Source organism: Gadus morhua, chromosome 3, assembly GCF_902167405.1.
Source record: "Gadus morhua chromosome 3, gadMor3.0, whole genome shotgun sequence".
In the NCBI taxonomy this organism is placed as follows: Eukaryota; Metazoa; Chordata; class Actinopteri; order Gadiformes; family Gadidae; genus Gadus; species Gadus morhua.
The window spans coordinates 26,642,790-26,659,619 of record NC_044050.1 but is presented as its reverse complement, the minus strand read 5'-3'; the positions used below and the strand labels follow the sequence as shown (position 1 = coordinate 26,659,619).

The window sequence follows — 16,830 nt, the reverse complement described above, 5'->3', positions numbered from 1 at the left end:
ATAGAAATAACTAATAAGTCTGGCTAAGGAAGGGTAATACAAGGATAGTTGTAATACAATTACCGTCATTTGTCATGCATCGTATGGTTAGAATTGGCGGCAAATAGCTGTTTGCCACAGGACCAAACCTTGATGGACCAGGCCAGAAGAATAATGAATAAACACCAACATGTAAGTAATATTTAAATCCCAAAGGTATTTATTTAATAAAAAGGTGTTTTGTTGTGAATCATAATACACAAATGATGAGTACAAATCCCATATACAGTATATATATTTGTTGCCATTACATTGAAGCAGTTTAATCAAGGAAAGAGAACAAAAACTCATGGGCCTCCATGTGTTATGCTATGAATATGTGCACACGTTTTTCACATCCTGTTCTTCTGAGACCACTTCCTTCTGTCAGTCTCTAGATATAAACCGGAAGGAGAAGACTAAAGCTACAGAAACCAACTCTGACCACAATACATAGGTTCTAGCAAGGTCTCGCTCACAAACCTGCACACGGAGACAAAGTGCCACTGCTTACCTTAAGGACCTTAAAGTCAGGGAGTGGCTTTGTGGTCTTTATTTAATAATATAATATATGTGCATAATCACTATTCTGCTAAATTAAATATAAACAAAGCATTTGAGGTTTGTGATACCTTGAATTTTGGATTCAACAAAGATTTACATTTACAATTTACATTTACAGCATTTAGCAGACGCTTTTATTCAAAGCAACTTACAACGGTTCATACACATTTAACCACACCGATTTAATTCAATTTATTGAATTAAATAAAGTTCAAAAAATAAATAATTCATTTATTTTTTGAAAAGCCCAAAGCTGTCCGCTTAAGATGGGGTAAAAGTTTAAATTAATGTAGACCTAATTGGTCCAATTGATGAATGGGACGTCTAAATTTGACCAATCCTAACCAACCAGGAGGGGCTCTTCTGTGACAGCGTCTTCTCCTGGGCCTTCACTGGAACCAAGATGGCTCCCGTTTGCAGTCTGCTCCTGGATATCAGCACCCTGGAGAAGTGCCTTCTCCTCCAGGGTTTCCTTAGTGACCGATTCAGCAGGGGCTCCGGGCGTCTGGCCTGCAGGGTCCTCCAACAGCGATGAACTGTCATTCGTCTCATCTTGCTCTTGGTAATATTCCATTGTTTTCCTCTTGAAGAACCCCATCTGGGATTGACAGAAACACATGGTTACATTGAGGTGAATTGGGTTAATTGGTTAATTTTGACTAATTGAAGGTATCTTTAAATGAGCTATTGACGTACTGACCAGTCACTAACCTAAGTACTAAGTACTAAGTACTTCATTTCAATTATGGGATCTAAAAACGTTAAATAACCATCAAACGGTTGTGTGAAGAGACGTCAGGCCTTGGCGGGCAGTAATGATGGACGACTTATTTCACAGTCGGGTCCTTCGAATTGATGCATGCGTCAAACCTTTCGAGCTTTGATTCTTTTTCAAAATGGCATCAGACATCTTTGTTTTCTGCTCAGTTTGTATTTTATTTTATTTCCCAACTCTGAATAATATTTCCGTTCCAGAATGTATGTGTTAAAGGGCTTTCTGTCATAATCGAGGAGACAAGGCTCTCGGACAGGTCTGCGTATGTGTGTTTTGCAGTGGGAAACATCATGTGTGAAGTCCAACTCACTTTGTACATGAGCAAAGCAAAGAGGAGTAGAAGAAGCAGGCCTGCACTGCATCCCACGGCAACGATGAGTATCATATCAGGAGCCATGATCAGTTCAACTCGGATAAGAGGCTACAGAGATAACAAGGAGATAGAAGTTATGAAAGGGCCCTTGCGTTTTTCACATTGGGTCTTACGTTTCTTTAGAAAAGTGAATGCATACCCGTGCTCTGGGAAAGCTGGCTTCGTTCTGAAATCGAGAATATGAGAGTTATATGAAAAAAATTCAGATTATAATCAATACACAATTTTTGTACAAAACGACAACGCAGTCATTGTTAGTGCATAAACCCTCACCGATTCTTGCACATAGCGGCGTTTGTCATAGGTCACCTCTACAGCGCTTCTCCACATCACATCTTGTGTTTCGCCACTGAATAGTTTGAGCAGTGACCGGCCCTGAGATGGGAAAAACATTGGATTTATTTATCACAAAATAATGCAACAGTAGAAACTGTAACCGTGGAAACTGTAACCGAGCGATCAGCGCTATCGTGGGGGCATGCGCGCACAAACCTTTGCAAGTTGCTCCAGGTTCTTGAATGATACGTTCCCGGACAGAACGATCCTAGTGGTGGAGTACCTGGCCAGAGAGAACGGCTCACACACCATGGTCGTGCAGGTTGTGTTAGACAAGCAGTTCTGTTGTAAAAAAAGGGTTAGTTGAGTACGATAACGTTATCGTAGCATATTTTTTGTGGATATTGTTATGATCGTTTTGGTTGTGTTGTGTTCACTTACTTCTGAAGCATCAGTCATGTTTGTTTCCACACATGGTTTTCCCTAAAAAAGGAGCGAGTTAGAGTATGTGCAAATATTGTCCAACAGTTATCATTTTTGAAAGTTTCTACTGTTATGAATGCCCCCTGATTACCTGTTCAACATACACTCGATAGTTGTTGATTTCAAAGTCATACTCCATTTTTGTAGGGATGGTGATGGACACATTAACAGGCAACTCTTTTAAACCAAGGTTGTTCACCTGAGGGTTGAAACAAGAATATCATTAGCTATTCAAAATCAGTTCGAAAGATGTTTGTGTTGGTGCTAACATTCCATTATGAATATGACAAATATCAATCGTTTTTCAGTTATAGCGCTTATTTTCTACCTCGTATATGACAACCACTTCCTTTGGTGCCTGATCTTCTAGAGTGAATTTAAGGTAGGTTATTGTGTCTTCATGCCTGCAAAAAGTGAAGGGGATCAAATACTAAATACTGGATATATTTCAGTAGTTAAACTGATAATTGCATTAATTTAACACAGTATTGATGCAATTCCTATTCAAAAAGTATACTTACACTGCTACTGTTAAGACCACTTGATATTGTACAGGGATGAATTTGGTCATTGAGCTCATGGTTGAGTTGTTATTATCACTGTACAACAGAGCCCATGACAATGATTAATCAAACACATTAACAACAAATCAATTATGAATAATAATCAAATACCGGTACACACTAATAGAAATGTACCTCTTTCCTGTAATGGTCATTGATATTTCGCTGTCCCAGTCATACGAGTCTATAACGCGGAACAAGGCTTGAAATGTGGCCTTGAAATGTAAAAGACAGAAACAAAAAATGTTTACATGTTATTCACACCCATCTTTTAGAATACTTCACAGGTTACATTTTCGAAACTCACTAAACATTGCATAAACATACACAAAAATGCTTGATTAGCTCAATTTTGTAGTAACTTGGGATCTTTATTAGATGGAAATATTTAGCCACTGCACGGGCCAGATGGTCAAGATGTGAGGAGGCCAATGTCAGAGTAACAACAGTTTGAGGACGTGGGATTCAGCAACAACAATTCAACCCAAAAGTAGTTTAGTAAGAAGGTAATTTAAACACAATGGCTCCTTGTTACAATAGCCTTGCTGTGGGCATCTTCCGCACCAGGCCTCACCCACCACCCACTACATAACATAACACTGCATTTCAAACACAACTTGGCTGTTTGATATGCACTGTTGAAGCAACCCCTTTATGTGAATATCTGTGAATATCGGCTATCTATGAACTCACGTTGGTCCCACTGTGGTACACGGGGAGGTTGACCCCACAGATGGTCTCGTCGAGAACCCCCTCCAGGTCCTTACAGGACGGCAGCGTCGGCCGGCTCGACTGTTGAGAACGGAAAAAAACGGTTCAAACTGCCGATCTGTTAACGCGTTATATAGAGGAGAGACGCTGCTTGTTGTGTTCCGTCACCGTTAACCGATTCAACATGGAGAAGGAGAGGCCGGGAGGGTAGAAGAGGTAGAGTTTGGTGTTGTAGGAGTCGTCTCCCTTGTTGGTCAGTCTCAGGGTCACGTTGAAGTTGTTGTGGTTGACGACCACTAACGTCGGGGCGCTGCAAGACCGAGTTCCCGTTAGTCACAGTCTCGTGTGTCGTACAGTGATCAACGGTTATGTGTTGGATGTGTGCTGGACGTACTTGAAGGTGAAGTCCACCTCCAGTTCTGCTATGCAGGTGTCGTTGGTTCTGCAGTTCTTCTCGAAGGGGACCTGAAACACAGAGACGTTTAGACCTTCTTCTGGGATGCAATAGAATAACAGATTGTGAGTCATTGAGTAACAAAGATGTCCCCAAATGCTGAGGTGAAATGGAGCACATGAGAATGATGTATTGAATCACGGTAGATTGTGGCCTGTGTGCAAGAGTTTAAATGAGGTGGAAAGCCTTGTGTAAAAGTGATAAGGCTTTGAGTTGACTAAATATGCAGTGTTTCGGGACAGATCATCATGTGATAGATTAGGCCTTGGAACACTTTACAATTCACAAAACAGATGGGAAAAACTATTCACACACACACACACACACACACACACACACACACACACACACACACACACACACACACACACACACACACACACACACACACACACACACACACACAATCTACTGGTAAGAGAAACATGAATTAGATAAGGATATATATCAAAATAACATAACAGACAAAATTATTGGAAAATAGGGTCTAGGTGCAAAGAAATCCCAAAGTTTTCCTTTGCGGTAATTCAAAGAGGTATTATTGCAAATGATAATATTGTATCTTCTAAAAATGATCTACAAAGGCATGCAAATCTGCAAAGGCATAATAGGCATGTCCTCCAGATCTATGTTTTAGAGATATAGTTTGATGCATCCAGATGCATTGAGATGCATAGAGATCTGTATGCATAGAGATCTGTCCTTCCACCATTTAGTTATCACCATACCTCAGTGGCAGTCTGTGTGGCGCTGTCTGCATTCAGGATGTTGGCGGCTTTCTCGCTTTCATGTTGAGTATAGTTCAGTCTGATGACGACGGATGATAACGTATCGTACACACAGAACTACAAAGAGAAAAGTGTCAGTGGTACACGACATCTTTCTATTTATTTCGATTACTTTCTCTAGTAAAAATTACCCCAAAAAAATGTTTTCATTCTAAAATCCAACCACTAGCATCACATGCCACTTAATGGCTCTTAATGTACACCCTTGTTGTATGTTGTACGTCCTTGCGCTTTAAAATGTGTACTTAGCATTGTGTAGCGTCTTATCCTAGCTATCTTTGTTGTAATTGGGGAATTGGTTAACCTTACAATTCATAGTGCTTTGCACTTGGTTCTATGAACATCCTTACTGTACCGACAGATCTATATTGTTTCTCTTCTGACAAATGTACCTATTGTAAGTCGCATTGGACAAAACATTTTCAAATTGCTAAATAACCAAATGTAAATTTGTATTTTTTTAAATGAGGCATTATCAACCAACTTTTCTAAAAGTGAAACAAGGAGTGAATCATTAGTGGGGTCAGCGCACCGGCATGCTGACGGAGTGATTGAAGCAGTGTTTGGTCGCCAGCTCCACGGTCTGATGAAGATCTCGTTTGCCTGTTTCACTGAAGAACCCACGGACTACAGTGTTCAGAGGATCCACATCCAGGCTGTAGGAGATGTTCAGCCCCGTGGTCGTAGTTCCTAGGCACACGTTTAAGGTGAATTGTATTTTAGTGCTTCAGCTTGTCCACGCCCTTAAGGCATGGGTATTAGACTATTAGGCTATTTAGTCTTCTTCTATAAACTTAAACATATTAATCTATTAGTATATTTTCCCACATGGGGGCGGCGTGTGGCTCAGGAGGCAGAGCGGGTTGGCCGGTAACCGGGAGGTTGCTAGTTCGATCCCTGGAGTGTCGAGGTGTCCCTGAGCAACACACCTCGACCTAACTGCTCCCGACGAGCTGGCTGTCTCCTCGCATGGTTGACATCGCCGTCGCCGTCGGTGTGTGAATGTGTGCATAAATGGCTGAATGTTAGGCAATATTGTAAAGCGCTTTGAGTAGCCACTGGTTAGAAAAGCGCAATATAAAGCATATAACCATTTACATTTGTGGTAAATCGTTTATCGGCTCTTTACAAGATGTCAGACTAGCTTTCTGGGGGTAGATGGGCGTGGTGTAAGGAGTGTGGTCGGTGTGTTCAACTGTAGAATTGTTTGGCCTTCATGTGATTGGCTCACCCATATCTTCCTCAATAGTCGAGTGGGCGGAGTCTAGCTGAACCATAATGCTCACTTACAAACATGTTTGGGTCGATCCCAAGCATCAGGCAGGGTTATGCTTCATGCCGTCGCTTACCAGTCTTACTGCGTGTCACTTCAGCCAAGTCGAAGCACACGGTGAGGACGACCATGGGCAGAGCAGCCCCAGTCTTGGTATTCGGACACTGGATGCTGGCAGTGCTTATCTCTGCAGGTTCAAAGTGCAGACGCGCCTTGACGTTCACCACTGGCTTGGACCTGGATGACACCAGAGGATCGCGTTAAAGGGGTGCTATCATGCCACCAGGTGTCAGTGTGATTAGCCATCACAAGCCATTTCCCCCTGGGCCCTGGTGACATCACTAGTGGGCGTGTCCACTTAGATGTATGATGAATAGATCAGCAACATTTGCCCCATTCCACTGGGTAGGCTGGTAGACTGATCGGTCCAGCATACATCAAGGTGGACACTAGGGATGTCACTAGTAGGGAAGGGAACAGGGAAAGGCAGACTTCAAATGGCTTTGTCATGCCAAATTTGTACCGGCTGCCAAATTTGTACCGGGCGCGTCATCCATACGTAATCCATTCCAAACCTGCCAGGCAACAGATGATCGCGTCGCGTCGAACGACGTGAAAGGTTCACGGACATTCGCGAACCTTCTATCTAGCGATCCGTTATCTGTATTGTGCTTTTTCGTCCTTGACCAGCTTTAAACACATTTAAACCTACATTAAACAATTAAATACAATACAAATATAAAGTAAAAACAAGTGTTATCTAGCGATCCGTTTTCTGTATTATGTTATTTCGTCTTTGGCAACATGAGCGCGAATGTTTTTTGAAACCCGCTTTAAACACTCAGTTTACTAGCTAAATTTGATTAAACAATTAAATACAATACAAATATAAAGTAAAAACAAGTGTTTTTACTTTATATTTGACGACGCGATCATCTGTTGCCAGGCAGGTTTGGAATGGATACGTATGGATGACGCGCCCGGTACAAATTTGGCAGCCGGTACAAATTTGGCATGACAGCTTCTAATGGCTAATTCACTCACAGCTAGTAGGATGATATCAGTCCTTTAATTTGTTCTGATTGCTTCTGTCCATGTCATTGAGTTAAGACAACTGAGACTTATTTAGTGGTTTAATTTGTTAAAGCCCTGGTTTCTTCAGTACATCACTTAAGAGTTGTATCTAGTTCAGTGGGACCCCAGTACATTCTCTGCTCTCGTTCAGAATGTCATTCATGAGATGGGGCCTTCAAAAGTGCTAAAGTGGGATTTAGGAATGCAAGAACTACCGTACACCATCATGATTGTACTAGGAAAGAGATTCAGCCCCCACCAGGTGGTGCGCGTACCATTAAGGCTCAGTCCTTACGGCAGCGACCCGGGTTCGATTCCTGCCCGTGGTCCTTCTCTGCATGTCCTCCCCTCTCTCCCCCAAACCCCACTGTATCTTCATGAATAAAGCATGAAAATGCCCATCTAAAATCAACTTAACGTTGTAGACTTAATGTCACAAAATGCAATTCATTTAAAAGTCTGTCCTTTGCCGATCTTTCTAAAGGTGAACATTAGCCTGTCGCTGAAGTGCTGATTATGGTTCCACGTTCACGCAACGCAATGACCACGCAGACGCTTCGACGCAGTCGTGAACCTTGATGGTTCTGCGTCGGGTTTTAGTAAGCGGACCAATCACAGCCCTTGCTGCTGCGTCGCCCTCGACGGAAGGTTAACATTTTTGGGAGGCGCACGTCCGGCCCTTGGGGTGGACGCAAGGAGGGGCCGCAAGGACGTAAGGGGTCCGTAACCCCCTTGCGTTGCGTGAACGTTGGGCCGTGGTCAGCCCTTAAACGTTTCCACGGCGGTGAAGTAACGGGACACGTACCTCAAGACGACGACAGCGCCACGCGAGCCGACCACCAGGTCAGCCAGCCCGTCCTCCCCCAGGTCGGCGCTGCCGTCCACCGACTGGCCGAAGAAACGGATACGGGCGTTCGCTGGATCGGCTGTGATCCTCTGAAACACGGCAGACGGCAGGGTCACCCAGGGGCCGCAGGGTTCGACCCCCGAGCCGAACGGTACAGGGCTCTGTCCCCCAAGTACGCAGCTTAGGCATCCTGGAGCAAGATGGCCTCCTCGTACCTACTTAAGGGCCTGTATCTGACGTGGCTTTGGAGTCACTTTGGAGTCACTTTTGAGTGACTTCAGATACTTTTATGGATCTGCAAGTATGACTGTCAGCGAGTTTATTTTGGATATAACGAATAGCATATAGATATAACAAATAGCAATGTGTTGGTCACACACATTGATACTAATATTATCGTATTATCCTGTATCACATTTTCAATGATTACCAAAACGACCAATAAGTATGTTGTTTTAATATGGAATTCACTTCATATTAAAAATGCAGTTCATAAACTTAAACTTATTTTTACATCTGTTATTCAGCTACATGTCAACCATGATGAACTGCTTTTAAGCAAAGAAGACTGGACTGTTGGCCCCAGCATCTCTCCAAGGCCGAGGTCACTACGGGTGTTTGGTCAATGAATGCAGAAACGACATCAATGAAACAAGCACAGACAAGTCACCTCGGTGTACTTATCGTTTAACAGCGGTGCCTTACTGACCTGGCTGAAGGCGGGGCGGATCCCGGTGTGTTGGTGACCGAGGTAGATGTACACGGCCCCCTGAGGTCGTCCTCCAGGGGGCCCCCACGGCCACGTCCCTGAGCCCGTCCCCGTTGAGGTCGGCCAGGGATGAGACCGTGGTGCCGAAGCGGCCCCGCGACGGCACCGTCACGTTCAGCACGCTCTCCAGCTCCAGCTGCCAGAACGTTAGCATTTCGTTAGCCTCTTAGCATAATTGTCTTTAGTCATATTTTAAGGTTTATCTTGGCTTTAGTGTCAAAATTCACACCAAAATAGATGGGCGGCGCGACTCCATACAAAGTCAATGCAAAGACGCATTGAGACGCAAATTTGTCACCCGATAAAACCTGCGATGCGAATTGATGAATGGCGCGGAATGAACGCCCTCAGTCAAATGGAGGCAGATAGTGATTATGGAGTGTAAAAAGCACTCTGATTGGCTTGGGATACAGCCAATGAGGCACAGTGAATCAGCAGCGTTAAGGATAGTAGAGTTAGGTAAGATATCACAATTTGGCCAAAATATGGCCAAAGCAATTATGCTATGAGGCTAACGGCTTAGTAATTTTGCAGAATGTGAAGATTATTCACATTCGCAGATGAACAAGAGCTCCACAGATGAGCCCTTGGCCAGGACACTCTACCATTGAGGAGGCCTCACCTTCTTGGTCAGTTTGTAGATGTATATCTGCCCCTCTCTCTTCTCCTGAGGGCAGTGGAACATGGGCGCACCCACCAGGAGGAAGTCAACGTGGCCGTCTGATTGGACGTCTACCAGGCACAGCTCCGCCCCAAAGTATGAGCCAATCTGGGCAGGCGGGGCATTCAAATAGAAAGGTACATTTGAAGGTATAAAGTTACAATAGGGTGGAAAAGTGATTGTTGGTTTGGACTATTGGAGCGATGGTACGTATACACGAAACTACAGTACATTTTGTTTCTGGATGAAAACGTCCATTCCTCTGCTATTTATTCTAATATATTTATAATATTTAACAATATCGATGGTATTCTGAATACATCTGATTGTAGGTTTCTGTGTGTTCACAGACTAGAAAGTGGGTTGAGAGAGAATATCATGTGGAATAGGACCGCAGCTGGTCAGAATCGAACCTTGGGCCCTTGGAAGCATATTACAGAGAGTAACGTATGTAATTAGAGTTCTCTGGATTTTGGATGTCAGAGTCAGAGCTCTGGACTTTGGGCGTTGATTCCTATAGTATCTTCCAACCGAACTTCTGAGTGAAAAACAACACTGGTGGTCCTTCAGAATTCATAGAACCCTGGTCACAAGCGTAAATCTCGTTCTATTTCCTTCTCACTGACCACGAGAGGCCGTAGCAGGAGTTCCAAAGCAGGTTTCGGCAGCTAATGGAGGGGAACCGATTTCTTTCGACTGCAAGAAGCGCATTTCTTTGGGCGCAACCTAAGAATACTCTGGATCCTCCAGCCCGCTCAGAGAATATTCTCCATTGGGCCGCGTCGAGGGACCAGATAGACGGTGCTCTGGAATTCAAAATGACTCGACCACATGCCCTCTATCGGCTTCAGCCCTCAGAGGCCAAAGCCACTACTGCAGTCAATCGTCCCGGGAATGAACGACGATTGTAACCTTTCCACCAAAAAAGCCAGATGCTAGTGGTTGTTAGTGGGACTTTTCCAGTCTGCCAGTGGGAAAGGGGCTTTAAAATGACAGAGGACTAAATGGATAGCGCTCTTGTTGGTTTATTAGGGGCCAGAGCGAGCGCTGGCCGTTTCGGCGCCCTAGGCGACTCGACATCAACTTGCGCCCTGGACAGGTCTTCTGAGCGGCAGTAGCTCAGGAGGTAGAGCGGGTCGGCTGGTAACCTGAAGGTTGTTGGTTCGATCCCTGGCTCCGAGGTGTCCTTGAGCAAGGCACCTAACCCTAACTGCTCCCGACCAGCTGGCTGTCGCCCTGCATGGCTGACTCCGCCGTCGGTGTGTGAATGGTGAATGTGAGGCAATATTGTACAGCGCTTTGGGTGGCCACTGGTTAGAAAAACGCTGTATAAATGCAGTCCATTTACATTTATTATTCTAGCTGTATAGATCATAATTAAGAAATGAGGCCCCACCTGTTCTCCGGTCACTCTTTGCAGCACGTTCCAGGTGTTGTCCGTCTTTCTGAAGACCACCACCTCTCCTGTGTGTTTGTACCGCGGTGCCCCGGTGAAGTACAGAGACACCGAATCCTTTTCTCCAGCAGCCACAGAGTAGCCTGCGTGATGGCACACACTGTGTTTAATGACACGTGACTATACCACCGTCACTGATCAATACTTTGATTTATAGCTCATCGCTCAGCGGGGCGTCACACACAGATTCTGAATTGTAGTACTTTAATAATGGCTCACACTTCTCTCTCTCTGTTAAGGAGTCAATAGGATTCTTTCCCCACCTTTTTGTCAAATCTCTCATTAAGATAAAGAGCAGCTGCCATCCTATTATGTCTATTAGTAATTAAAAGTACATTCTTGTTACTGCTTTGGGGTCAATTCTTAATGTGGACATTCATATTTTTAATAATGCACCAGGTTAGATGGTTACTTGTACATTTTACTGAATCTATTTCACATTCAAACAAAATTGGTATTGCAACTGAAATATCCCTAACTGAATCGATTATTTCGATTCCGGACCTTGTGAATCGAAATTGAATCGTTTTGGGAAATCAGTGGCGATACCCAGCCCTTTAATTAAGCATTTTTAAAACATATGTAGATTCAACGTATTTTCGTTTTGATTATTACCCATGTAGGAGCTGTGCTTCATGTCAGGGTCCTCAATGTGTATCCCTGGTTCTGCCCCGTTCCGTTCATACAGCGAGCCACGCCAGTCTTTAGACCCCACCGAACCCAGCACCAAGGCACCCTGTAGATCAAACAGAAGATCATTTACTTTACATTTACATTCAGCAGACCCTTTTATCCAAAGCGACTTACAATAAGTACATTTGTCATAAGAAAGTGAAACAATATATCACTGTCGGTACAATAAGGATGTTCATAGAACCAAGTGCAAAGCACCAACAATCGCTAGGTTAACCCATTCCCGTGTTCAACATAGATAGCTATGATAAGATGCTACATAACTAAGTACTATAACTAAATACGACATTCAATAAGTGTGTACATTAAGTGCAAGGACGTACAACATACAACAAGTAGGAGGGGAGGGACTTAAGATCACCATTACATCTTAAGAAAATACTGTGTGATTTAACTCAAAAACTGAAATATTAAGGGAAAATAAAATTCCTTTACCTGGTGGTAGACACTACTAAACCCACTCTGAGACATTTCATACTGAAGTTTTTCAGAAAGTGCCGTTCGAGAATCTAAAAAACAAAATTGTATTAAAATATAGAATTAAGATAGGAGAATTCAAAGACGTTGATACAGAGGGAAAACACCACAGTACCTTCTATGTTAAGATCTTTCTTCAAGTTCTTCAGGATTCCGGCGAGAGTCCATTGTAGTTATTGATGTGAAAAGTGTTCACGGTCTTGGGCTCTGAGGCGATGGCGTAAAGGTTGTCCAGCTTCACCTGTTTGACCTATCCAGATAAAGAATAAAGTCATTGGCAGCCTGATGTCTGAGGAAAGGCACCACAACGTTGGTTCTGGTAACTGCAAACAAGCTACTGCTGGTTATGCATTAGACACGATATATATATATATATGTATCTATTTATATATATATATATGTATATATATATATATATATATATATATATATATATATATATATATATATATATATATATATACATAATATGTATACACATATGTGTCTATGTGTGTGGATATATATATATGTATATATATATGTATATTCTGGAGTGTGTAGTAGTTAATATTAACCAAATTGTAAAACTTAAGTAAGTAAATAGGGCATCTTTAGATTTAGCATGCAAAAAAAGGTTTCACATGTAAGTCTAAACCAACAGTTGTACTTCATTTATTAGGATTCAGGATAGAATGGATTAACATCTTATTCATACAACACGATCAGGTGAAGTAGAATGCAGGGTGAAAGAGAGTTCAATGTATAGACCCAGGTTTCAGGTTTACCAATAATTGACCAAAATTCAACCACAAGCGTTTCCAGAAGCCTTCCCCCAACCTGAAAAGGAGCCTGACTGACCCCAGCCCGCGTTCAGCGGGTTAATGCTGACACCCCCCCCGAGAGGAGGTTTCATGTTTCCAACTCACCCCAATCACAAGGCGTATGATTTCTTTGTCATTATATTTCTTCACAATCCCATTCCTGTCTCTGTCGCTGGGGTCCCCGTCTGTGATGATCACCAGGACCTTGGTGGCGTCGGGAGAGGCCCCCGCAGCCTGGTTCTCAAAGAGTTTGTCCCTGAAATCAACGCACAATGAACCTGTTTATTAGTGACGAAGAGTAGGCTCATCTTGGGTCTTCAACCACGTGACCAGCAGTGTGCACGTAAACGCAGGTCCACTGTGACACTTTCACTGGGTCAACAATCAGAGTGGTGAGGGCCAGTGATTTGGGGTAACAAGCACAAACTATATTCACAGACTGTCTTATTTCCTATTCAAGATCTTGCACTTAATGTACGCACTTATTGTATGTTGTACGTCCTTACACTTAAAAAATAGTATGTGCCATCTTATCCTAGCTATCTTTGAGGTATAGGTTAACCCAGCGATTATTGGTGCTTGGCACTTGGTTCTATGAACATCCTTATTCTACCAACAGCGACATATTGTTTCTCTTTCTTCTGAAAAATGTACTGATTGTAAGTCGCTTTGGATAAAAGCGACTGCTAAATGCCCTTCATGTAAATGTTAATGTAAATCCTTGAATATCCCTGAAACAAGGCAATTTCATGCAAAGGCAGAAAGAGGTTTGTCTCAACCCACAGAGTGTAGTCCAGCGCCTGGTACGTGTTGGTGAGAGACTGCATGAACCGCTCGTTCCTCAGTAGCTTCGTGGCCTCCCCGCTGTGGTAATCGTTGAAGTCGAACACTTTCCTAGGCTGTGAACGAAAAACTGGACTGCAGCAAACTGAAAGTAGGATTCAGGATAATACAATGATATTAGTGTTAGTAAGCGTGACAAACAATAGCACAAGATCACTGTGATATGATGCGATTTGTGATGCGTTTTGTTACTTTGATGGAGGTGTTCTTGATGCTGTTCATGATATCCACAATGAAGTCTTTGTTCTTGTTGAATTCATCCCTGGTCATACTTGCAGAGCCGTCAAATAGAAAGACGAGGTCCACTGTTTTCTTTGTACAATCTGTGAATGCACGACAAACAATGAGATACGTCATTAATTATACATGTTTAAGGGATGAAATAAGAATTTAAATTCATGTAAATCTTGACTATGCAACTGTGTATAAGGACAAATATAATAGCGTTATCCCCTAGATATTAAAATATATATTTGAGTATTAAAAAACCCAACTGATAAGATTTTAGTAGGGACACACTATTTTTTAAGTATACCTTGTCACTTTTCAGTGAACACTTGTTTTTCCCAATGGGAATGAATCTATAACGTTAAACCAAAAGTGTTCATTGACATTCAAGTTACAACTATCTATAACTATTGAACTATTATAACTATAAATATTTTCCCTGAATTTCTTTGGTCGATTACTACTTGTCTGTCCAACCTGAGCCTATAAACTGCAAAAACCTTAATTAATTAATAATTAATTGATTCAAGAGATGGTTGGATTATATTGGTGTTTTGTGAAAAATATTGTAAATTCAGCATTTGTAAAAGTAGAAATGAAGGTTGTGGTGGTTGGTAAATAAGGGCGTACAGGACCATCTGTTTCCCTAGTAGCTTATCACCCCAAGAACAGTATTTGCACTCAAATTCCTGCAAGCGTTTCTCTTAAATTATTACCTTGAAAAGCAGGTTTGAAACTCGGCAACACAGACTCAAGTTTTGCATCGAGTTGGTAGCACTGTCCACTCAGATAGGAGTTATCATAGCATTCATGAGCCACACTCGGACTGCAGATCTACACGAGGAGGTCAGATACACAGATGATCCGTTATAACGTAAGATCACGTGATATGTGATAATCAACTCATCAGTGGGTCTGCTTTCTTACCGTGAATCTCGACCGAGTTGGTTCCTCAGCGATTGACCATCCGAACAGCCTGCCTGGCATGGCCTCTGGAAGAGATGAGGAAGACAGCAGGGAAGTTACAGTCAGAAAGAAGGTTTACCCGTAACAATGATCACACTCATATTCTTGAATTAATTCAAGTGATTATGGTGACTGTTAATGTCTTCAGACGAGCAAGACGGCAGTGGGAATACAGTTCAGAAAGGAGGTTTACCTGTTACAATAATCAGATACATATTCTTGAATTAATTCAAGTAATTGTGGTTACTGTTAAGGCCTCATCGCTGCTATATCTTCTATTTAGTTTACTACCTTGAGGGGTGAAGCAGCTGTTAGTGTGTTTCATGTATCTGCAGACTGTTCCTGAACCATTTTGCTGCAAGGGAGTAGTGACCAAAATCCTGCACGGACAAGACATGGACAAGGTATAACAGTACCATTACTACAAATTATTTGCAGTTGGCTTAGGGACAAGGTATAACATAACTATTACTACCAGATATTTGCAGTCGGCTTCTCCACATTTTAAAACCAGAGCTGGTGTAATATCATCTATACAATATAGACACATTAAGACAACCTCATCAAACATTCAGAACAACAACCCCTACTAAAATGTGATTAAGAGCTGGAGTCCTAACAACCTAGTAGGCTCAGTTATTGATGAAATCGAAAGCCAATGGAGATTGTGGAACTCCTCTGATAAATCACATTAATTTTGGCATCAACTCTTTAAACGATGTGAGTTTCATCAGAAACTGCTCTGATGTACATACCCTTTGTCTTCGCCAGCGGTGACCTGCAGCACCTTGTGTCCAAAGAAACCATTTTCATCTCCATAGTAGATGCTGGGGTCAGCCGTGTCAATGTTAAAGGCCAGGCAGAAAGGCTGCAACAACGCTGAAAAGGTTTGGAAAGATGTTTCAAAATCCCCCCAGAAATAATAATGGTCTTACTCTATAACAAAAAGAAATGTGGTTGCTTTTGAGGAGGTTCATGTTTTTTGGCTGACGTCGCAAACCAACCAAGGTTTCAGACTGTATTCAGTCAAAGTGGTGGAGCTTAGTTGTGGTGTGGTTTAGGTTAAGTGGTTCAGCTGAACTTTCCTCCACTGATTCTAAGTAACCTATAAGTTAAAATGTTGATGCTCCAAAACAGCAATCACTCAATAATGCAGACGCTTATAGATGTTTGTCTGTGATACAACCCAATTAGTTTCTCATAGTAACATAGTAACATCTCAGTTATTTTTGCAAACATGTGACCAATAAAACTTTGAACCACTATGAACCCCAAGGCCATATTGAACACTATTAAGACAGAGGTCAAATCACAAACACCCAATATTTCCATGCGATTGCTATAATTTTGAAGGTTTACAAAGCTTAATCTTACCAATCAGCCCGAAAAAGGACAGCAGATGGGAGCCAGTGCGGTCGTACATGTTTCCCACAGCAGTTCTCATCACTAAAGAGGAAATGGAAGGTTGCACCTTACCGAGGGTGTCTTACTTCCTGCAATTTCTGCAAAAAAGGGTGTTTCCGTCACAGATTGAATCGTGGTTTCTGTTCTTGAGCCTTCAAGTTGGACGGATATTAAGCAATTGTTTCTAAACAAGTCTACAAGTTAAGACACAGAAAAAGAGGACTTTTCCATATTTTTGGCTAGTTTTCACTTTTACATTTCAACTTAAGTTTCTCAACAGCTGCATTTTACATTTAATTTGAACATTTTGATATGCAAGATTCCTGCTTAA

At 42.3% G+C, this 16,830-nt stretch overlaps 1 protein-coding gene across 1 annotated transcript; it reads right to left on the bottom strand.

The window, feature by feature from the left end:
- Positions 1 to 176: 176 nt before the first annotated feature.
- Positions 177 to 16,594, bottom strand: LOC115540807 (integrin alpha-X). Its single transcript, XM_030352383.1, is given in 34 exon segments — positions 177 to 1,180; positions 1,668 to 1,778; positions 1,870 to 1,896; positions 2,004 to 2,105; positions 2,223 to 2,348; positions 2,448 to 2,489; positions 2,581 to 2,688; positions 2,818 to 2,893; positions 3,011 to 3,088; positions 3,188 to 3,267; positions 3,746 to 3,844; positions 3,932 to 4,073; positions 4,158 to 4,228; positions 4,946 to 5,062; positions 5,538 to 5,695; positions 6,355 to 6,515; positions 8,158 to 8,288; positions 8,909 to 8,978; positions 8,980 to 9,104; positions 9,591 to 9,737; positions 11,026 to 11,168; positions 11,701 to 11,821; positions 12,214 to 12,287; positions 12,371 to 12,410; positions 12,413 to 12,505; positions 13,164 to 13,314; positions 13,842 to 13,969; positions 13,972 to 13,986; positions 14,094 to 14,224; positions 14,846 to 14,963; positions 15,057 to 15,121; positions 15,387 to 15,475; positions 15,851 to 15,974; positions 16,470 to 16,594. Coding segments are annotated over 34 exon segments (3,591 nt in total). The 5' UTR covers positions 16,540 to 16,594; the 3' UTR covers positions 177 to 922.
- Positions 16,595 to 16,830: the final 236 nt, after the last annotated feature.